The 23,612-nt window shown below is 41.1% G+C and overlaps 1 protein-coding gene across 9 annotated transcripts in view; it reads right to left on the bottom strand.

The window, feature by feature from the left end:
* The window catches only part of ZMIZ1 (zinc finger MIZ-type containing 1), a 466,669-nt gene that overhangs the window by 21,672 nt on the left and 421,385 nt on the right, over positions 1–23,612 (bottom strand). For 5 of the 9 annotated variants that reach the window (XM_077453978.1, XM_077453977.1, XM_077453984.1 and 2 more), the window contains 9 exons: positions 20,707–20,851; positions 19,953–20,067; positions 17,298–17,515; positions 16,823–17,024; positions 16,150–16,437; positions 13,531–13,713; positions 11,941–12,018; positions 6,310–6,484; positions 812–998 (listed from right to left, as the gene is read on the bottom strand). In XM_077453978.1, coding sequence (XP_077310104.1) covers positions 812–998; positions 6,310–6,484; positions 11,941–12,018; positions 13,531–13,713; positions 16,150–16,437; positions 16,823–17,024; positions 17,298–17,515; positions 19,953–20,067; positions 20,707–20,851 — 1,591 coding nt within the window. Of the gene's footprint in view, positions 1–811; positions 999–6,309; positions 6,485–11,940; positions 12,019–13,530; positions 13,714–16,149; positions 16,438–16,822; positions 17,025–17,297; positions 17,516–19,952; positions 20,068–20,706; positions 20,852–21,230; positions 21,256–23,612 lie in introns of those variants that run through there. The other 4 variants (XM_077453985.1, XM_077453980.1, XM_077453979.1 and 1 more) reach the window with 4 other exon arrangements.

Here is a 23,612-nt window from a genome sequence, read left to right as displayed (position 1 = left end):
TATAAAATTATAAAAATATACACAGCTGTCAAAAAAATAAATAAAAAATGTACTGAATACATTTATTGGCATATATGTGTGATATATGTTTTTCATGATGTATTTGATAAGTATAACAATATTGTTTGAGTTGGTGTTCATCTTTTACATATATTCAGTAACACTGCATAACTGTTGACCTCTTTGTATGTCCTCCAGAGGAAGCAGGTTGTAGATCCTGCGAAACACGATGAGGAATATATTGATGGAGAAACAGAACATGTATTAAGTAAAATCTGTCCCATCACTTTGGGGCAAGTTTTTTTGTAATAGCAAAAATATGTTACCTTATTATTAAAAGAGAGGTATGCCTATGCAGATGAATGTATTCAGGATGTTTTATATATTTTTTGACAGCTGTATATAATTTTATAATTTTCTACAAATAAAATGCGACTTTCTTGGGGCACCTCAAAAGTCCATCTAGGGATTCAAATTAGATTTTTTGCTGGATCTCAGATTATACAAACACACAGGTGACTGAATTATTGAGAGGAGGGAAACACATTCTCCTCAGTTATGTAGACTCAGTCAACTGCAGAGCTAGTGCTGGGCTTTCTTATCAGACGGCAACCACTGTATCATAGAAGCACCCCGCATTAAATGTTAATTTGTAAAATAAGAATTTTTTGCAAGCAAAATTTCACTTTATAAACCTTCAAAGCAAACTTAAGTCAACCTAAAATAACTAAAGAACATGAGTCCTGTTTAACAGAGTTCTCCAATGAATAAGAACAGCACGGCTAGGTTAAGTTAAAAAACACACACTTACCTCCACATGAGGGTCTGATGGACGGTCGGTCGTAAGTGGAACACATGATTGCTGACGGCAAGGTTGTGCTCCAATCGGAAGGGCTCCAATACTACTCCATCCCGCACAGGAAATGTCAGACGAAGTTCATCTGTGTGGCTGGCTGAGATCGAAGAAGGAGAGAAAGTGTGAACTTTCCCTTTTGCATCTGCAGTGCGACAATGTAAAAAGGTGTAAGCAAAGCTCAGAGGACCAGAGACCCCTAAAGGGTCACTGATGCAGCAACATTAGGAACCCAAGAACAACTTGCAAATATTACAATAAAACTCTCATATGAGGCACCTGGAAAACTGATATGTACAAAGAAGCATGTGCTCACAAAGAAATAAATGATAGGTGTGTGGGCAATGTGCCCAATTGTTTATGGTTATACCCACTCAACATATATTTACAGAAGTTACATCACTATTGGTGACTACTATTTGTGTGACTTTTATTTCACCTGCTACAGGTAACACTGTGGTTACAAGAGCTTTTTCAAAAAGAGTTGCTAATGGAAGGCCCAATAGAGGTGGGAACATGGAGGTACTATGACCTCAGGTAACTGCCTCTTAAGAGGTCTAAAACAGCCATTGCTAGTTATCTGGATATAAACAGCAAGCACAAGTGTGAAGGTACAGCACCAATCAGCTGGCTTTCAGACTGTTAATTGTAGACATTTTTCTATCTGTGAGTTGAAACCTTGAGACAAAGCAGAGCAAGATGCATCCCAGAAGTAGACATGACGTTATGCAAAGTAGCAGTGCTTGCAGCTTACACAGAGAGCCAAGTAAGCTCATGTCCTGCATCAGCTGTGTTGCAACAGTGAAACCAGTAGGGAAATTGCCTTAAAACAAAGCAGAGGGGAAGCCCAGAAATGTTCTCAGCTCTGAGGCCTATAATTACTTTCAGTGTCGCTAACTGGTGAGACAATCTACTTATAACAGCACTTGGGAGCTGAGGTTTGTCCTTACTAAAAGGCATAAATATTTCTAAAGTAAATCAATTTGGAGTGTTTTGTGGGGCTTGCATTCAATCTGTCACACATTCATCATACATTAGCACTATAGGAAATTAGGTTTACATCATTTGCTTATATTTGCCTGCCAAGTTCATAAACGAACATAAAAATAGGAATTTTGTGCTCGCCATAAAATCCTTTTCTTGGAATCTATTGAGCGACACAGCTTGATGATAATTAAGCAACCTACTGTTATATTGCTGCCCATCGTGAGAAATGGACACTAGGCACATAGAAAACTAGTCAGCCTTGAGGCTTTAACACCTCCAATATCACAACATGCTTAGTTGTGGCAAGAAGCCCAAGAGAACACTAGTATGTATGAGGTGAGGAAGCCGTGTTATTCAATGGACTCCAAGAAAATAATTTTACAGTAAGTAGAAAAATTGTTCATTGAGGGTCACACTTTGATGATAATTAGGCAACCTAACAAAATCTCATCAAGGTGAAATGCAGAAACCACTGACGGTAAAAAGGTTTGTTGTTTCAAAACATCTTACTACTAACACTGAAAACCTTCTGGTCAAAAACAATGGCCACAAGAAAGGCCACCTTACGGATAAGAACACCTAGGAGAAAGATAGGTTCAAAAGGAGGGCTTTGTGTCACCAACAATACTATATTAAAATCAAACAGTTGGAAAGGAGGCCTAACAGTATGAATTAGAAAAAGAATAGCAAGAGGGTGTTGAAAATGACCAGACAGTGCAGACACCTGATCCTTGAGGATGCTAGGGACCAAATGTTGTTCTACACTGAACTGTAAAAACAAATCAGGCCTTGAATTTACAGATCTGGTCAATCTGGTAGACACCACAGTGTGTCCGCTAATAAACAAATTGATTGTCCTTAGGACCAACAACCCTGAACAGTCAAAGGAATGAAACTCCTCTCGACCCTAGAAGACTGGCATCCACCGTGACAATCCTCCACTGAACGTGCTGAGGTTAGAAGCCGATTGGTTTCTATGCAGAAATGAGCCTGATTTTGTACTCTCCAGCTTTAGTAAATAAACCCATATTTGTCTTATGTGGTGAGAATGTGCATTTGCAAGATTCTTGAGTTGAACTAAGCAAATAGAACCACTTTGAAGGTGGATGCCATAATTTCCTGCACTCGCTTTGCAGAGAAGACCAACTGTGGAATTAAAGTGGTTGAACATGACTGCAGTGTTGATCATTTTCTGAGGAGCAGAAAGTCTTTAGCCTGAGGGGTATCCAGGCCTAGAACACCTCTGAAAGGAAGAAGACCAGAACTGGTGGAAGCACCTTTGTGAATACTTTTAATGCCGCATACACACGGTCGAAATTTTGGTCGGAAAAAGCTCTGATGGTTCGATGGACGATCGCAATTTCCGATAGAAAGTTTTTCCGTCGGAAAAATTGAGAACATGCTCTCAAATTTTTGCCAGCTAAATTCCGATGGAGCATACACACGGTCGCATTTTCCGATGGAAAGGTTTTTTTGCTGGCCATAATTCCGATCGTGTGTATGCGGCATTAGGCTACTTTTACACTGAGGCACTTTGCAGGTGCTATAGTGGTAAAAATAGTGCCAGCAAAGCGCCCTGAAAGAGCCGCTCAATTCACTCCAATGTGAAAGCCTGAGGCCTTTGACACTGCAGCGGTGCGCTTACAGGATGATCAAAAAAGTCCTGCATGCCGCATCTTTGCAGCAATATAGGAGCGGTCTATTCACCGCTCCTACAATGTCCCTTCCTATTGCAAACAATGGGGCAGCGCCACAAACCCGCCAGCAAAGCGCCGCTTCAGTGGCATTTTCTAACCCTATTTTAGCCACTAGCGGGGGTTAAAACTTCTCTGCTAGTGGCCAAACAACGCCGCTAAAACGTTGGTAAATCTGCGCTAAAAATAGCCGCCCGCCCCAGTGTGAAAGTAGCCTTAGGTTGAGACAAGGCTGTAAGGAAGGGCCACAAACTGACAGTGGCTATTACCAATAGCAAAGCAGAGAAATCGCTGATGATCTGGAATATATGAATGTGTGTGTAGGCATCCTTTAAGTCGACGGATGTCAAAAAGTATCTGGAATAGAGGAAAGTAATAGCTAATCGACTCCATCCATAATTTTTAAAGACATACAATGGCATTGGGAGCCTTTAATGGGTTAGTTTACCTTTACTTACTCTTGCCAAAAAACTCTCTATGCAGTTTCCCTATACATTAACATGGTGTTCTCCATTTTGTAAAAGAACGCTTACTTTTTCAAGTGCACCTTGGAAATTAATGAGCACTAGGCTTTGTTTCCCTCTCATGCATGCACAATCTGCTCGCTGTCCCAAAGAATGCCGAGTTGGGAGACAGTGCAATCTAAGCTGCGGGTGTAGGAATTGCAGCGATTCCCAAAACTACTCACAGTGAAAACACACTGCCATGAGTAAATGCACAGGGCTACCAGTCATTCTAAATGGCACCCCCATCCATGTACAAATGCAGAGCATTTGTGTATGCAGGAACTGCAGGGAAATCACGGTCAATTTGCAGGCCATGTTTTGAAGGAGGTGTACTTTTTTTCTGCTGGAAACGTAGGCACAACAGCCCATTCAAATGAATGAGCTGCCATGAATGAGCAAACGCGGCCCGGACACATGCATAGGTGTGAACTGAGTCTAATCATTAAGCTAACCAAGTCCAGGCACAGAGGAAGAGAAAGAGCAGCAGACTCCTTTCATTTTAAATTTGAATGCAGAAAAAAAAAAAATTCTGTTTTGCTGGAAAAACTGCTGATTGCTATTCAGCTATTTGGGTCTCCTACACTAGTAGGAGTAGAGGAACTCAGCATATGACTACGATTCCTCTGGAGAATCCCTGACAGCATCAGAAAGAAGGCATCTCAGTGTTAGCTTCTGCTGGGAAAGATGGCAGTAAATGTTTTATTCCTAAGCAATCAAATGCTTAAGAGTAGTACCACTTAAAGTAAACGATTTGGTAAAAATCGTACCCACGCACATGCAGTTTAACCTTTCAATGCAGTTAGCCTCTTATCTCAGCACCGATTCTCAAAATTTCCAGTTTTTATGGTAAAGTTAACAGTGGACAGTGCAGTCTAGAGCCAGTCAGCTTGGAAAAGGGAAGAGAAGGGCAATGCAAAGAGTGCTTTGCCTTCCTAGGGTACGGCGCTGTGATGCTTACAGTGTAGGGAGACACAACTCTGATGCATGCATACAAGGGTGACACCATAGGATGCAGCAAAAGAAAGGAACCATCCTGAAACAAGAAACCTGGGGCAGTGGCCATAGCAATGGCTTAAGCAGGAACATTGACAAGGATAGAAGATGAAGAAGCTGCATACGCAGTAAGTGTTCAAATATGATGCTGAAAGAGGGGTGGTCACCCTACAGATGCAGACAGGCGCCTTAAATATTTAGAACTACGGCAAGAATACTACCACAATGTAATCCTCATGGAGCAGCTGAGGAGACATGGCCATTGTCACTGTAGGTGAAGCACAATAACCACATAATGTGTTGCCTACACCCACTGTGTCCCTGAGAGCAAAGGGAGAAAAGGCTTGTTGCAATAGTGCACACAAAATTGTGGCACAATGCTCCACCACTGAACATGCAGATGTGTGACCCTTTAAAACTTGGCGTGCAGTTCTTAAACACTGTACCACTCTGCTCTCTGCAGTGTTATTTCTGACACAGCAGTGCCACTTTCTGAGGCTGCTGTGCCTTCTATTGCTGCCACTGGAAGTGTTAGATTCCAGTCGTTCTGAGACAAAGCTACTCAGAAAGGAAAGAAGAGTGGCTGGTACACAAACGTTATTGTGCTGCCAGTCCTGCCCTCAGAGGAGGAGTGGCAGGAATTTCAAATGACGTTTGGGCAGAAGACTGACTGGTTGCCAGAGCACAGCATAAAGGGTCAAAAGGTGGTTTGAGTTTAGTACAACAATGAACTGGGAAAGCCCGTGTTCATTGGCTAACTGGAGGGACTTCCAGGATCTCCAATATAGAGGAAATCTTCCAATTGAGTCAAAAAATAGAGTAAAAAAATAGAGCAGATAAGAAGGAGACATCCATTCCCCTGTAGTATAACTAAAGCCCCATACACACTATCAGATTTTCTGCTGATTTTTTCCTTCAGATTTACCAAAACCATATAATATGAGGTCAAACCTTAGGGGTTTCAATGTGTATGCAATCAGGCAGGCCCTTGCACTACATCGTTTTGGTAAATCTGAAGGAAAAATCGGCAGAAAATCTGATAGTGTGTATGGGGCTTTAGTGTAACTGGGCTGGTGTGATGCGAGATGGGTTATTGTTTCAAGGGGGCTGTGCTTCAGTTCTCTATGTACCTAGTGTCCATTTCTTCTATAGGTGGCAGTATAACTCTAGGTTGTTTAATTACCCTCAAGCTGTGTCCTTCTGTGGACGACAGAGAAAAAAAAAAGATGTTTAACCATTATCTTTAAAGCATCGCATCTATCAGCAAAACACTCACTTGGTGGTGGAGGTAAAGCACTCATGTTGGGCTTGATGTCTGGAGGAAATGGAGGCTTGACATCTTGACTGGGCGACAGGTATGGAGGGATACTGCTGCCAGGTGTCATAGGTGGTGTGGGGTTTCCCGGAACAGGTGAGTGGGGGTAATTTCCAACAGGACCCGGTCTGGAGGGCTGCAGAAGACATGAAATTAATGAAAATTAATTTTAAAGATGCCATTCTTGGCCTAGACACCCTCATATTTTTCCCACATTCACTGGGCTAAAGTCCACAATAAAGTCAGCTTTAGTAAATATTATTTATTGCAATGTATTTTCCAGTTACGATGTATAAGAAACAGAAGCTACAATCTGACAGTATATTCCATTTATACTTTTTTTTTGTAAGGGGGGGGGGGGGGATTCATATATGTATCAAATATAATGCTTTGTTGTCAATTAAAGTATAAATTTTTACATTAAACAAAGTAACAGACTGCTTAAGATGGCCCTGCTGGCCAGGACCATCCATAACATGAATTCTCTGAAACCACCCACTACTGCGTCCTGTTCATTATAGCACTAATACAAAAAATAATGAGTAAAAGATACCTGTATGCCTAGTTTTGTTGTAAAATGCTGCTTACTTAGAGCAACAGATGGCATTGCACATGTATATATATCCACAGGGGCACTGCTAAACTCCTCTGTGTTCCGATGCAAATATAAATTAGACATCCCCATAACATCCCTTCTTTAATATTATCCACTACAGCAGGCATCACTAAAAGGCCGACCATGGTCCGGATCAGTACCCGGTGACAGTCCCATCTGGGCCACCGCAGGCACTGAATTTAGGAGCCTGGTCCCTTATTCTCCTTTGACTGGTTGCTCTGTAGATTCCGTGGCTGATTATTTCCCCCTTCCATTGCACTATAATCTTCGCAGCAGGGAAGAGGATGGGCGAGGCAGCAGGTCTAGATGGAGGGTAGGAGCTGCAAGTAGGTGATTGGTTGCCAGGATGCTGGGCAGACCAGTGGAGGGAGAGGGAAGTTGGCAATAAGAAAGATCAATCACTCTGTTTAGACTCTTCTCAAACTTGTCCTCAAGTCCCACCAACAATGTTTGTTTTACAGGAAACCTCACAAATCCGCAGATTGGGGTATTCTGTGTCTGAGAATGTAATTAAACTACCTGGGAGGATATCCACAAAACAAAGTGACACATTTTTTTCCAGTTTTAAATGTAGTTGGGTAGTTAGAAACTGTTTTTTTTTTTTATTATTGCCTGTGTCACTACTGAGGATGTGAGTGGAAGTCCCATCAGGTGTCACTAAACAGGTATCACCATTGGATGAATACCCCTCCTACCCTGCTATGGTGACATACTTAAAATTTTGGAGTGAAAGGGGCCGGTTTTTTCAGGGGCTACACAGGTGCTATTTTTAGCGCTGTATCGCCTAAAAACCGCCCCAGTGTGAAAGGGCCCTTAAGGATAGGTTTGAGAAACACTCTACTTCCAGTAAAACAGAAGTATGAAAGTAAACATACATGGAAATACTAATGCAGTAACCAAGTCTATAGAAAAACATATGAAACCAAATGCAAAGATAGCTATTTACTCCTTTCAAGTGAGAAAAATCACTTACAGTGAGCTTCCCAGTCATAGCCGATTTGTGCCAAAAACACTCCAGAGCAGCAAGACGTTTGGCAAGGTTTATTTTACACTCTGCGGTCAGTACACGTTGCATGGTTTCAGAGGTGGGAACCCACCAGTCCACACTGCGGTCATGTGACCGGGATTCTGATAAGGTGATGCAGTAAGAACAATACTGCCGCAGTGTGAACTGAGGCCCTATTGTTGTTTATACATAAGATCATACAAAATATTCTATTATAATACATGTCAAAAGAATAATTTGAACACACAAATGGCCTGTGAGCAGACTGCAGGAAGTAGAAGTAAGCATTAACACAGAGATTTAACAGAATACAATAAAAACAGAAAAGTCAAACCTTAAACAAAGCAGAAAACTCAGTTTGGTTGGAATCTGGGATAAGAAAAGTCTAGGCTCTGGTGCTTCCTTCATACGCTCGCTACATATAAAATAGGTTTTTGTGTATGTATGTATATATATAAAACCTGTGCTTTGCCCATGCAAGGCCACAGAACAGGTTTCCCCATAGTGTCCCTCTCCTTAGCAGGATATTCTCACCTTTAGTTCACCTACGAAGAAAATATCCAAAAGTTTGGGGTATGGAGGAGAATTTGACTTTGTTGGTTCTTGCTGATTAGTGTTGAAAAAATGATCCGTGCTTCGGTTGTTGCTCTTAAAATGTCTTCATTTTATTAAACAGCCACAGTGAACAAATGCAGATTAAGTCAGTTGACACGTTTCAGCCTATAAGGCCTTAGTCATAACCACATTACAGACATAAAACTTTAAAATAAAGTAACTCTAAAGATCACAGGCTCCACCCATTACTTGTCTTGATTGACCACAGGCAATTATCCAAAAAAAAAAAAAGAATCCGCTGCAATACATATAGGGTGATCCATGCGTATGCCACTAATTTTCACACACCTTGTGGCGATAATATGTACACGTATGTACACACACATGCATACACGTATACACATATGCATAACAACACACACCATAAAATTCAAAAAACATAAAAAAAAAAAAAAAGATGAAAATAATAATCCAGGTATGTGAAAAAAGACCCCAGAGGAGAGAAAGGGAAAAAGGAAAGAAAAAGGAGAGGAGGCTCTGGGTAGAGGCATTCTTAATGTAAGTGCAAGTCCGGATCCCACCTCAGGTTTAACCCCTGAGGCGATTTTGTTTTTAATCTAAAAATCCACCATGCTTCTCTCCCCATTAGCCGTCTCTTCCTATCGCGTCCTCTGGGCGAGTGAGACAACCGTTCTATTCCTCTGAAGCGAAATGCGGAAAGATCGCCCTGATGACATTCTTTAAAGTGACGTGTTGCATTTGAAATATTTCTAGCATTTGGATTATTTGTGTCACAGTAATGTTCCCCTGTATGGCCTCTCAAAGGACATGTGGTACAACCTACATATTGAAGGCTGCAGGTGATCAGGTAAATGACAGTTTGTGCCCCAGTTGATGAATTGCTGTATAATGAACTCTTCATTTGTGGTAACAAACATTTTGCCCAAAAGACACAAATTACAGTACCTACAGGTTTTTGCATTAGAAGGGTAACTTCCAGGATAGGAGAGCCAGGTGAGTTGGCATTGTTTACAGTGCCTTGCAAAAGTATTCACCCCCCCCCCCCCCCCCCCATGGCTTTTGTGTATTATGTCCAGCGCTGTGGGGCATCGATGGGTGCTAGATTCTCACCGTCCATGGTAAATCTCTACATGGGTTGGTGGGAGGAACAATTTTTGTTCTCTCCCATCAACCTCTTTGCTAGGCAGATTGTATGGTATGGTCATTATATCGTTGACCTTGTGATGGTGTGGGATGGTGACACTATAAAGATTACATGAATTTTGGAAATGCCTTAATGACAAATCAGTTAAATTTGCATTTTTCAATTGAGCATGATGCTTTCAGTATCAACATTTTAGACATCACCCTAAGGGGCGATCCAAATACAGGTGATGTTTCAACATGCACCTATAGGAAACCATGATCTGGTAACGCTACACTTTTTGCAGCCAGTTGTCATCCATCCCACTCCATCAATGCCAACCCTTATGGGGAGTTTATTTGAGCCAAACAAAACTGTTCAACGGACTCAGCCTTTGAGCTGAAATGAAAGGTCATTCATCAGCGCTTATTGGACCGAGGTTATAATGAATCTGTTATACAGCAAGGACTGGAAAGGGTTTTGATAATGGACAGAGAGGAATTACTGTCAGATAAGTCTAAAACCAAGAGAGAGTTTAAAAATAAGAATAAACTTTAAAACAACTGAAGAATGGGCAAACCTATTACATTTGTAACGAAATTTTCCCAAGAATATCATCCAACAGTCAGAATACTAAAAAAAAATCTGCCAATATTGTATACAGGTAAAGATTTAAACAGGATATTGCAAGCAGGTTTCCATTTTTCTAGATGACATGTGCCCACATTAGGGACTGCACTATCGCCTAGTCTTTTCTGCTAACCCACCTGGCTCTCCTTTCCTGGAAGTTAACCTTGTAATACAAAAAAATCTGTAGGTACTGTAATTTGTGTCTTTTGGGCAAAATGTTTGTTGCCACAGCCACAGATGAAGAGTTACAGCAATTTGTCAACTGTGGCACAAACTATGTAACTTACCTGATCACTTGTATCTCATGCAGCCTTCAATATGTAGGCTGCATGAGAGCCCTACAGGGGAACATTACTGTGACACAAATAATCCAAATGCTGGAATATTTCAAATGCAACATGTGAATTTAGAGAATGTCATCAGGGCGATCTTTCCTCATTTCGCTTCAGAGGAATAGAACGGTTGTCTCACTCGCCTAGAGGAGGTGATAGGGAGAGCAAGGGTGGATTTTTAGATTAAAAACTAGATCACCTCAGGGCTTAAACCTGAGGTTGGATCTGGACTTGCACTTACATTAGAATCCCTCTCCCCAGAGCCACCTCTTTTTTTTTTTTCTTTCCCTTTCTCTCCTCTGGGGTCTTTTTTCACATACCTGGATTTTTATTTTCATCTTTTTTTTTTTATTGAATGTTTTTTGAATGTTTTTTGAATTTTATGTTGTGTTTTCTTATGCATATGTGTATGAATGAATGCACATGTGTGTACATGTTTGTGTACATACATGTGCATATTTTCACAAGGTATGTGAAAATTAGTGGCATGCACATGGATCACCCTATATGTATTGCAGCTGATTCTTTTTTGGATAATTGCCTGCGGTCAATCAAGATAAGTAATGGGTGGAGCCTGTGATCTTTAGAGCTACTTACTATTTATTTCAAAGTTTTGTCTGTAATGTGGTTATGACTAAGGCCTTATAGGACGAAATGCGTCAACTGACTTAATTTGCATTTGTTCACTGTGGCCATTTAATAAAATGAAGAAATTTTAAGAGCAACAACCAGAATGCGGATCATTCTTTCAGCATTACTCTACTCAGCCAGTGACTGTGGATCGAGCACCTGGGAGCTCTACTATCTATGTGGTATATGGGTAGTAGCGCTGACTTTTCTGTTTATGCTTGCTGATAAGCCCAGCGATTTAGGTTCTATGTGGGCTCTTTTGGCGCTTACACAGGGATTCCAGTCTTTGCCCCTAATGGCTGAGAGCAAAGCACAGGTTCACTTAAAAATCCACCTCTATAAAATAATCTAGCGGTAGAGTAAAAAGAGCATCAGCAGAGTGTTACAGGGCCAGCCAGCCCTTAGATTAGGATTATTAAAAACAACCAATCTGAACTTTCCATGGAAGAGAGCAACCACCAATACAGTCGACTCTTGAGCAGACTTTCAGCTGACATAAAAAAAAGTGTATTGCAATCATCTGCTTTACAATATAGAGATGTCCAGATGTATGTAATGCTAACAATATGCCAAAAATGATCATTCTTCTTCAGGAGATTTTTTAAAACAGAAATCACCCTCTTAGCCACCCAAACTGGTAAAATAGTGGATGATTGATTTGGTATGAAGACACACTCACCCCGTTCATACTGCTTTGGCTATAGCTATTGTAGCCGCTCCCAGAAAAGTTGTTATTTTGTCCATTAAACTGCTCTTGCTATTAGAAAAATGATAATAATAATGAATTAAAAAAATGTACAAAAATAATGAGGAAAAAAATACTAGAATGAAAGGCAGCTTAGAAAAGTGAGATATGAGACGAACTATTAAGAAGGGACATGTCCAATAGTAGATATAAAGATTCACCGTCTAATTTACATGTCTACAGCTATTCATCTAGATGCACATGTGGGATTACTTGACGATCACAAGACAACAGCTGTCAATTTGCTAAATTATTTGTAACTCAATAGAACAGGTCTTCATTCACATTCAGTTATGTGGATATTATTTGGGAGGGGGGGGGGGAATAAATATACACCATTGCATGGCAGAATAACATTCTCATATTCTATATCTCCCAACACATATTTATTTCCGTGGTAAAGGTTATAATACAGCAAAGCTGTGGCTATCAGAATGTTAAGGTCTTTGTAGTGGATAAAAAAAACAAAAAAAAAAAAACATACAACCTAGGTATCTCTGTGTCTTGTATCCCAAAGCATCATTAAAAGTTATACAAGTCAAAAGGCTAATGTATTTATAAAGTTACACAAAAAAGGTAAGCAAAATCCCATAAAATCTTCTAAATGTGAACATCGCCTTTATTAAAATCTCCAGAACTAACTGATCTTGGGCAGACTGAAGAGAACAGAGATCCCTATTAATCAAAGTACAGACATTGACAACACTAATCCTCAATTACTACAAGCAGAACCCTCTCACGCTGTAAAGATTAGTGTACATGGGCACGGTCAGTGTGTGGATTCCATTTACACAGAGTAGTATGCACTGCACACATGTGCAGGGACAACCGTATACAGAGGAAGCCCCCGTGTACACTAACCCTGAATCATTCTCACATAAATGGTCAAAGGTATGTACCATCAAGTGGAGCATGAAAAGACTGGATGGTTGTGGAAAACAATGTCTGTGAGCTAGACCCTGTAAATACAGAGTGAATTTTCTTATGTGTTTGCTGTTGGGATTTTAAACTGTCCTAATTCTTTGGAGGTTTGTAAGCTAGACATAAGGAAAGAATAAAACATAAATTCATCACAAATCTGAGTCGAGGAAAGGTGCCAGGTTGCCATCAAAACAATCTGTCAGTCTTTCCCCATATTCTCTACAGTGACAAGAAAAAGCCTTCTCCCAAAAGCTTGTCACTGCATGCAACTTAGAAGCCTGTGCCCCCAGCCCAGCGTACTTGTCAGGCAGTGACAGGTCTGCCAGGGCTTAGCAGATGGGGATGTGTCAGTTCAGAGTCTGCTTTATCGCAGATGTATTAGCAGCGCTACAGGCCTGGACTGACTGCATGCATTTAAAAAAGAAAAGAAAAAAAAAAAAGAACAAAATGTCAACTAATGTGTTTTTGGATAAAGATAACAAAAGAGGGTTGCATGTGAAAAATGAGGTATGAGAAACAAATCAGATTTAGTATTATCATAGCCTTCCTTACAAACAGTCATGCAAGATTTCATCAGGAGCCATTCCATAAGCCATCAGTTACCTTGTAATACTGCCCCATGCTAACACTGGGGGGTGGGTACTGCCCTGTGCTCTGCTGTGTTGTAATCCTCTGGCCTGGGTAGTTTGGAGATGTCATGGGTCTAGAAGGATTTGGGCTTGGGTACTGGCCAGGCTGACTGGGAAATTGACTGCTTGGTCCATATTGCTGGCTGGCATAATTTGGCTGAAAAAGAGGAATACAACTCAATTATAAAACACATTTCACAAAATGTATGTCTTGCTCAATAACAAAACATTTTAAAACTTTCAGAATGTAAGCTATATGAAATAAATGAAAAAACAAAACAAAATACAAATATATGTGAAACTTTATAAGAAGCATGGTCTAATTGTATATAGTCACAATCCCAGCAAGTGTGTGAACACCGCACTAATCTACAGGTGCATCTCATAAAATTAGAAGATCGAAAGTTTTTTTTAATTTCAGTAATTCAATTAAGGCTGGGTTCACACCTAATTCCAACGAGGCACACAGCAGGGGTCCAGTGTGTCCTTGTTCACCATTTCAGGTCAGATTTCAGCCCAAATTTTTGTCTGAATTTGGACCTGAAATGGACCAAAAGACCCAGTGCAGATTCGCAGCGGAGATATGTGAACCGGCTCTATAGAGAGCCAGTCACAATCTCCTGCAATTGCGAATTGGATGCGATAACAGTCGCACTAGCGTGAACCCAGCCTTAGAAAAAGGGAAACACATTTTATATAGACGTGCTACACACAGAGTGAGATATTTCAATTATTTCTTTACATTTTTTGATGATTATGGCTTATGTCCTTTACACACGGTCGGAAATTCAGATAGAAAAGGTCCGATCGGATTATGTTGACGGAAAATCCGATCGTGTGTGGGCTCTATCGGACTTTTTCCATCTGAAAAAGTTTGAGAGCTGGATCTAAAATTTTCCGACAACAAAATCCGATCGGACTTTTTCCGATCGTTTGTAGATAATTCAGATGGACAAAGTGCCACACATGCTCAGATTAAATTACGAGATCAAAGCTATTGGCTACTAGCCTCTACGTAGTCCCGTAGTATGGAATGGACGCCACCTTGTTCCGAACGATCGGATTTTCTGACAACTTTGTCTGACCGTGTGTATATAACACACGTTTTGGACAAAATCCGTAGGAAAAAATCTGACGGATTTTGTGGTCGGAATGTCCGACCGTGTGTACAGGACATTACAGCTAGTGTAAATATTACATAAGACCAATTAAAAAAAAAAAAAGGATTTTTAATACAAAAATTACTCTTACATCTTAATCTATGTGTACTTTAAAGAGGTACACATTTAAAAACCCAATCCACTCAAAACTGCTGAGTGTTTTGGAGACAAGTGTTGTCAAGTTAAATCAAATATTCTAGGAGACTCTGGCAGCAAGTTCTTGGCACATGAATTCCCATGTCTGGTTACCTGCCACAACCATCACAAGAAAGTCACACCCTCCCTGGCAGATTCTTACTGTATTTTATATTATGGAGAATGCAAAATAAGAGAGTGTAACACCCAAGTTAAGTAGAAATTCACAAAACCCAATAGATGGCAGGATCAGAGCTGGCAGCCACGATAGGGGAGATCACATGGTTGCAGTCAACACTGATATAAGAAGTTAAAGCTGACATCTAGGTTTGATTTAGCTTAAGTGCCGGTTCACACTGAGGCAGCACGACTTGCAGCACGACTGCCTCAGGCGACCTGGACACGACCGCTGCGGCGACTTGCAAAACAACTTCTCTATAGAAGTCAATGCTTACAGGAACCTTTTTCTAAGTCGGAGTGACTTGTGTCTCTCCGATTAGAACGGTTCCATTGTACAGAACGGGACGCGACTTGTCAGGCAGCTAAGTCGCCTGACAAGTCATCCCAGTGTGAACCGACCCTTAAGTAGTTTGTTTGGACCAACTTGGTCCAAACAAACTATTTCCATCACACATAGATGCTCTTGCTGAAAGCTCTGTATAAACTACGTAGCATCAGCTATATACAGTATACATTGCTGCATTTCAGCCGTAGGGCAGAGACTTTCGATCTCACGCCTGGAACAAAATCGAGTCAGGCTTGACCACTGCTCAGCCATTCACAGGAGGCCTTGTATATGTATCAATGAATAAATGGCTTCCTCTGATTGGCTGAGGTTGAAAGGTGGGCACTCATGTTCTCCACCTCAGCCAATCAGCAGAAGCTTTGTATTCATTCATAAAATACAAAGCTTCCTCTGGGTAGCTGAGCAGTGCTCAGCCTGACTCAATAGTTTTGTGGGAAAGGGAAGTCTCCATCCTGTGGCCACTGTATGTGGCAGATGCTAAAGAAAGTTTATACAGCACATCTGTTGGTGAAGCAAATAATTTGTTAAGACCAGCTTGGTCCAAACAAACTATTTCAAGCTAAATCAAACCTGGAGCTAGGTTTTAACAAGTGACTATTACAAATATTATTCGGTCAACAAACCTTTGGAAAAAGATATGGTCAGTGAGCTTGTACAACCTTTATAAACCCAATACACCAGTGTAAGATAATCTGCAGCTCTCAGAATTTTATGGATATATATACAGAGTACCATGACACAAAAAAAAACGGCGGGAATCTTCGCTGCTCACCTCTCCTGGGTACGGCCTTTTAATGCCCTGCATGGGCATCGACTGAGGTCTGGGGCCAGGGTAGCTTTGCTGAGGCATCCTTTGACCATGTGCGCTGAAAGGGTTCATGCCAGGCCGAGGTTGATTCATTCCCATTGGTGGGCCACTCATATTGGAAGGTGCCATGTTGGGACCCATCCCAGCTGGGTTCATACTCCCTGACATAGCAGAGGGCACTCGTTGGCCAGGCTGGTTCATGAACTGACTGTTGTAGGCCTGGGCAGGACCCATCTGGAAAGAGGAACACACCTTCAACAAAAGAAAGAGAGAAGAGTAAAATGCGACATGCATGTCTGACAGAGGTAAGCAGCAAGGGAGGAAAGGTATTGAGGTATGAAATGGGAGGAGTACAAGGAGATGTCGCATTTTTATACAGCAAACAACAATTACAGATGTCAATTAATACTGACAGTCCCTATGTGTGGGACACATCTGTAATAAACTACAGCAAACATCATGAAATATATATTCATTGATTACTTTGGGTATGTCAATTGGTTAAATGGCTCAGCTCAAACTTAATACATTTGTTGTATTTTTTTTTATTCCGATGTAAGTTACTCATAAATTTAAATATACATATACACAAGAAGGAAAAAAAGTATAAAGCAAAAAAAAAAAAAAAATAACTCACTGGGCCATACTGGTTCATGTCCTTATTCTGAGTTTCCTGTAGAGCTGCCACTGTGGCAGTTGCTGTAGCGGTAGCAGTAGCAGCTGCAGCAGCAACAGCAGCTGCAGCAGCCGCCGCCGCTGGCTGGGTGAAATCTGCCGGTGGTCGCGAATGAGGTGGGATGCCCATTCCAGAAGGGTTATTGGGTGGTCCACCCGGATAGCTGGGAAAAGACAGGTTACTTACATTTTTAGGAAAACAAGATACAAAAACAAGTAATGTTCCATAATCCAAAATTAAATTGCTGAACATTTTTAACATACAAGGCAACACAGTCTATAAAAATACTAGAAATGCTGGAAGGAAAAGATCTCATGCATACAAGTAATCTGCATTATACGAGTGTGTTGTTTTCTAACAACAAGTAGAGCAACAGACACAGATCAGAAAGTTATGCTATAGCGCATTATTTCAGCAGTACAATCTGAGTGCTTACCTGCCCGCAAATCCTCCTCCCCCTGGATAATTTGGACGTCCGTACATGCTTTGCTGCATATACTGCTGGTTGGATGCGCCCTTTGTGGGAAATTGCTGTTGCTGCCCAGCAAACTGAGGAGAATTCATGCCACCACTATTGTTGTTCATGCCAGATGCCATGGGGTTGCCAGCAGGATTCATAGGATTGTTTGCATTAACCATTGGGTTTCCCAGAACCTGGAAAAAAAAGTGAACATATATTGTTGATACCTGAAGTCAAATATAAATGCATAAAAGACCAAAACCACATTCTTGCTTATGAAGCATTTTTAATATAAAATCCTTTCCATTTCTGAATATAGGAAAGAGATAACAGGTGTGACTAGGTCGGTGTTCTAGGAGTGCTCGAGATGCCTCTTGGCACCTATTAGCTGCTAGCAGCCCTCTGTTACATGACCCACTCCTTTATTACTATTTATGAGAAGGCCATCACCCACAAAGGCCACTGTGGTGCCTGTTCCTTACCTACTTAACCCTTTGGTCACTAAAACTTCAATACAATTTAACACCAGGACAATTTTTATTGCAAAGCATACTTTTTACATTTCACATTTTAATACACAAATTAAAGCAGAAACCTAATGCTTAAAAAAAAATCATTTTCATTTATAGGCATACCTTCAGTCCTAAGAGAAATCCTAACCCTAGATTTTCATTCAATCCACAAGTCAGGTGATTGGCAGCCTGATCAGTTTACTGCTGTCACAAAACCAGATTGTGACACAGGTTGCTGCATGTTTCTCTCTGCCTTACTATGTAGCGTAACTAGTTTATTTTTCCCTTTTTGGAAGGATTACACAAATGTAGACCAAACGTACTAGTTTACACAAACATTAAAGGGTAATTTCACCTTTACAAAGAAATCTGTAAGTTGAACTTACACTGGACCCCCCTCCCCATCGCACCCCGTCCCGCTTTACCTGAGGCTGGTGATCTCCCCCACTGATACATCCTATCACCAATTTACCGGTCCGGGGAGAAGAAATAACCCGCGGCTTAATCGCCTATCCATACCTCTTAGTGGTACAGATAGGGGGTATTCCGATTTGTCGGTGCCAACCAATCAAGGAGGGTAGAAAGCCACTGGGATTTCAAATCCCCGGATCAGTAAAGTGGTGATACGATCTGTCAGTGTGGGAGATCACCGGCCTCAGGTACAGCGGGACTGGATGGGATGGGGCGGGGGTCCAGTGTAAGTTTACCTTACGAATTTTCTGTACAGGTGAATTTAACACCCAGGACAATTTTTATTGCAAAGCATACTTTTTACATTTCACATTTTAATACACAAATTAAAGCATGTATATATATATATAAAATAACTATAACAAATAATATAATAATAATAAAAATTATTCAATAATGTAATCAAATCAAAAATACTGAAATGTGCTCAGTTGCAGAATTGTCGCTGTCATTACTTTTAGTGTTTGATGACGAATTTCCCCACAAATTACTATCGCTCAATTCTGCGAGTGATTCTAATTTATTATCGCTGTTTTCTAGCTGGTCTATAACCACTTTTGATATAAACAGACATTTTTTGGTTGCTATGGACAATCTCCAGTTTCCTGGCATAAAGAACAGTATTTATAATATAAAACTGTATGCAGGACACTGGACAGGCCACTAGGGACAAAGGGGATGTGTAATTATTTGATACAGTACTGTATTATTATTATTATTCAGGATTTATATAGCGCCAACAGTTTGCACAGCGCTTTACAATATGAGGGTAGACAGTACACTTACAATACAAATCAATACAGGAGGGATCAGAGGGCCCTGCTCGTTAGAGCTTACAATCTAGAAATCTGTAAGATTACAGTATACTGTATCTATACTGTGTTTTTTACTTTTTGAATTTGGCGCTGAACTCCATCCCCGTGCGTCACAACACTTGCAGGGAACGGAGCTCGGCACTGTCACAGATTGAGCGAGACACGGCGGCTCGCTGATCACAGCGGGGAGACATCGCTGGATCCAGGGGACAAGGTAAGTAACCCCCAACATGGATCCAGCGATAGCTCTGGCTCGAGAATACCGCTTATGGCAATTAAATCTCACCCTGAGCCAGACTCGGGAATACCGCCAGGGAGGTTAAAGCTTTGGACAGAGAGGAATGGATAAACCATTGCCCTGTTTTACTGACTTGTGTCCCCAAACCACAGACTTGCCCACTTCCTGCTCCCCAGGAAGAAGGAAATCCTTCCTGGTGAATACAGACTGCAATACAATCTAGACAGATGTGTAACCTATCGCTGCCTGATTTTAGGTATTTTCATATTCTTTGTATCTTTCTTGGAGCAATGTGTAACATCCTCTTAATGCTTCCCCATTTTTTTTTTTTTAAAAGAAAGAGCCACGGAAACCACAGACTCCAGCAGGGAACTAAGCCCATACTCCTCACTACCTGCTGCCTATGGCAAAGAGAGGGTTGACCACCACTTAGGACTGCCCATAGGTGGTGCTGTGTTCTTTTTTTTTTCTGCTTAGTGTCCTACTCCTGTAGGCAGGGATATAACTCTATGGTCAAAAATGAGAAAGAGTTGCGTCTGTCAATGAACATAAGAGAAAAAACATTTTTTTTTTCCATCAGAGGTGGTAAACTTACCTGACTCTGCGATGTGTTTGTGACCCCCCAAACTGTAGTAACCACTGAAAGAGAACCTGGAGGCTGACTAGTGTTCTGTTGCCAAGGGACAGAATCATAAGGGAAAGATCCATCACTGCAAAATAATAACAAATGAAAAATTAAGTACACTGCAAGTAGGAAAACTATTACCTGCCCAAGCCTATGGAAAGCTCCACATTATTCAAATAAATAGGACACGGAGTTCTGAATGTATGTGTAAGCCCTTGGACATACGGTCGGATATTCCGACAACAAGATCTGTTGGATTTTGTCCGAAACTGGTGTTGCATACACACGGTCAAAGTTGTCGGAAAATCCGATCGTTCAGAACGTGATGACGTTATTTAGTTACGACGGGACTACATTCAGGCTAGTAGCCAATAGCTTTGGTCTAGGAATTTGATCTGAGCATGTGTGGCACTTTGTCCGATCGAAATTCTCTACAAATGATCGGACAAAATCCCATCGGATCATGTTGTCGGAAAATTTTATAGCCCAGCTCTAAAACTTTGTCCGTCAGATATTCAGACGGAAACAGTCCGATGGAGCCCACACACTGTCGGATTATCCGATAACACGGTCTGATCGGACATTTTCCGTCGGAATGCCTGACCGTGTGTACAAGGGCTAAGTGTGTAATAGGCGAGGCGATCAACTATTGAGTATTTTTTTTTTCACTGTCTGCAGTTACCATGCATGCAAAAATCACTGCGATATTAAAGTGTCTACTTACCTGTGGGACAGAGATGGTTTCATAGAGGACAAAGAATTCATTGGGGGCTGCATGGGGTGTTTCCCTGGAGGGTCACTTTGTCTGCTCTTCTGGTGACGTAGAAGGAGAAGCCTTCCCAGCTCTTCACACCACGAAGACAGGAGGGCTGCAAAAAGGTAGAGTTACACTTTCACTTATTGTACAAATTGACATAAAACAGATTAAAACAGCACATAAACATCTATATACTTCATAAAATGCAACTTTGAACAGAAGATGCACACAACAGCAAAGTGCAATAATGCCACCATTTCCTTTTTATCTCCCTAATGGAAAGAAGCCAAAGCCATATTTCCATCTTGTCCAGTGCAGGTGTGATAAAGCTGCTACCACAGCACCATCTGGCATCCCACAGATTTACAGCTAGCATTACAGTGCATTGTGTCATCCATCTTTTTGTGTTTAAAAAGAAGTAACGCAGGAGGGGAATAAAGGGACGGAGAGAAGCTAAGGCTCAGCGTGATACATGTGCCTCTAAAACGTACAGACAAAAAACAGACGGCTAACAGGACCATAGCAGACACTGGGGAGCGCACGCACGCGCCTTCCTAGTGTCACACTTGCTGCCTCTTCCCTGCAGGCTGAAAGGCAGCAGCACAGCGTACACAATAACAATGACAATGATGTAGTCTAACAGAAGGGGAGTGGCGTACATTGCTACAGAGCAGATATAGAGATCATACTACAGATGTCAATCCCCACCGGCTGCAATTCAAAGACTATGCCTCTATTCCACGCTACTCTTTCACTGCTGGCAGAAGGTTGTCTTGCGATCATCTGTATTGAATTGTATTGTAACTGTACTGTCTGCCCTTGTGTCGTAAAGAGCTGCCCAAACTGTTGGTGCGATATAAATCCTGTATAATAATAATAATAATTTAAGTATCTAAGTAAGATTACAAAAAAAAAAAAGGGAATATGCATCTGTCTAGCTATTTTTAACAGGCAAATTTTATTTATAATTCTCAAAACTACTGTACTTGCCAAAATGCATCATCATAAAAAGGTACATAGAAGGAATTCTGGATTTTCTACTACCAGCTTGGCAAAAAAATAAAATAAAAAAATTGAAACAAAACGCTATAAATGGTTTACAGGTCTTGTTAAAGCGATGATGTATTTATTCCAGAAGCACATCACAAATAATCCACTAGAGGGCATAGTGTCATAGGGTTGAATACCACTTGTTGTGTATACTTTGTACACACACCTAGACTTGGGCAATACGTGCATTTCAGAACTTCCAAACAGTTTATAGACTTACAAAGTGAGCCCCTGTTGCTAGAATAATCATATATCTGCTTTGCCCTCGGCACGCCAGCAGATTTCTAGCAATTAAGGAATTGCATAGAAAATAAACATCATTATGAAGTTGTAACAGGTATATTTTCAAATAAATAAAAAATAATAATAAATAAAAAGAAACAATAAAAAATAGCAGATATTACTGGCAAGCAAAAAAAAAGAAAAAGAAGAAAAACTGCAACCGAAAAAAATAGCAAACCTGTACTCTATAAACTAAACATTGTTTTTCAAATCCTCCCTCTACACAGTGATCAAAGCCACTTCAAATGGGGACACAAGTGTTCCCTCACACTTCCAGCTTTGGCTATGGAACTGGAAATGTATGGAGATCCCCCCCCCAAAAAATGAACTGATGGGGGTTCTAACCCTTCTTTGAACTCTTTGGTCCTGATCTCTAATTATTTTTATGTAGACGGGTGGAGACTCTGTTATAAACCAGGCTAAGCAAGACTGCCCCAATTAGAACATGCTTAAGTCTAGTGATCCATTGATCATGCACTGAATTATGGGGCAGGAAGGCCATATCCCATGTGTTCCCCCATAACATGTTCTGTAGCTCTAGAAAATGATGGGGTACTAGGAGCGGGCACCTAATTGTACTTGCTAAGCAAGACTGCCCCAATACTAGTAGCCTGTACATTGGCCTTGCGAGGAATATGTATTCCAGCATCAGGAATAAGTAGATGCTTCTAGGGAAAGCAATCCAAGGTGTCAGCTGTGGGAACTGTCAGCGCAAGTCTGGTGGTTATGTTGCGCTAACACCCAGGGCTGTTTTTAAGGCAGGGCAAAAGGGGCAGCTTCCCCGGGCCCTGTCATTGTTGTGGGGCCCAAAGCAGCTGCTTCATATTTGCCAACTATCCTGGTTTAAATTCCCTGGCCCCTTGAGGTTTTAGTCCTGTGTCCCAATATCTCAGTGTGAAGTGCTGCTACTGATGCTGCCCAGCTCTGCCCTATTGTTGTGTACAGATGACTCACCTGCAGACCCTGTGTTTACATGTCAATTACCGGCATTCATATGTAAATAGCGGCAGCATTGATATGTATGTCATGCCCCCCTGAGGTCATATCCACAGTAATCTCTAGCAACCAATCAACAAGCAGAAATCATGTGCTGTAACCTCTAGCAACTAATCAGTGAGCCATAATGTGTGCTGTAACCTCTAGCAACCAGTCAGTAAATGGTAATGATACACTGTCAACCAATCGCAATAGCTGCCTGATCTGATTCAGTAAATGATTTTGAGTCTAGCTGCTAATTATTGTATGTCTCAGAGCAGGTGGAGAGCAAAACTGCATGGGGGAGGGCCCCAAGAAAAGTTTTGCCCAATATTAAAGACGGCCCTGCTAACACCGCCAGATGTGGAAGTGGGATGTGACAGTATTTACAAAAGCGGAGAAAAAAAATCCAACATGAAAAACGTTTTTTATCTTCTCTGTCCCCAAATAGTCATCCTAAAAACAACATGCCGATCGAGGAGACCCGTCCTACAGGGAACATGGTCTTGGGGTTTTCTTGTGTGTCTCTCATTATAGTTATTGGAAAAGAAAGAATATATATTTTT

The sequence above is a fragment of the Lithobates pipiens genome, unplaced genomic scaffold (assembly GCF_037356315.1).
Source record: "Lithobates pipiens isolate NorthernLeopardFrog02 unplaced genomic scaffold, aLitPip1_a1.2 Scaffold_25, whole genome shotgun sequence".
Taxonomy (NCBI): Eukaryota; Metazoa; Chordata; class Amphibia; order Anura; family Ranidae; genus Lithobates; species Lithobates pipiens.
This window is presented reverse-complemented; position numbering and strand designations above follow the sequence as displayed.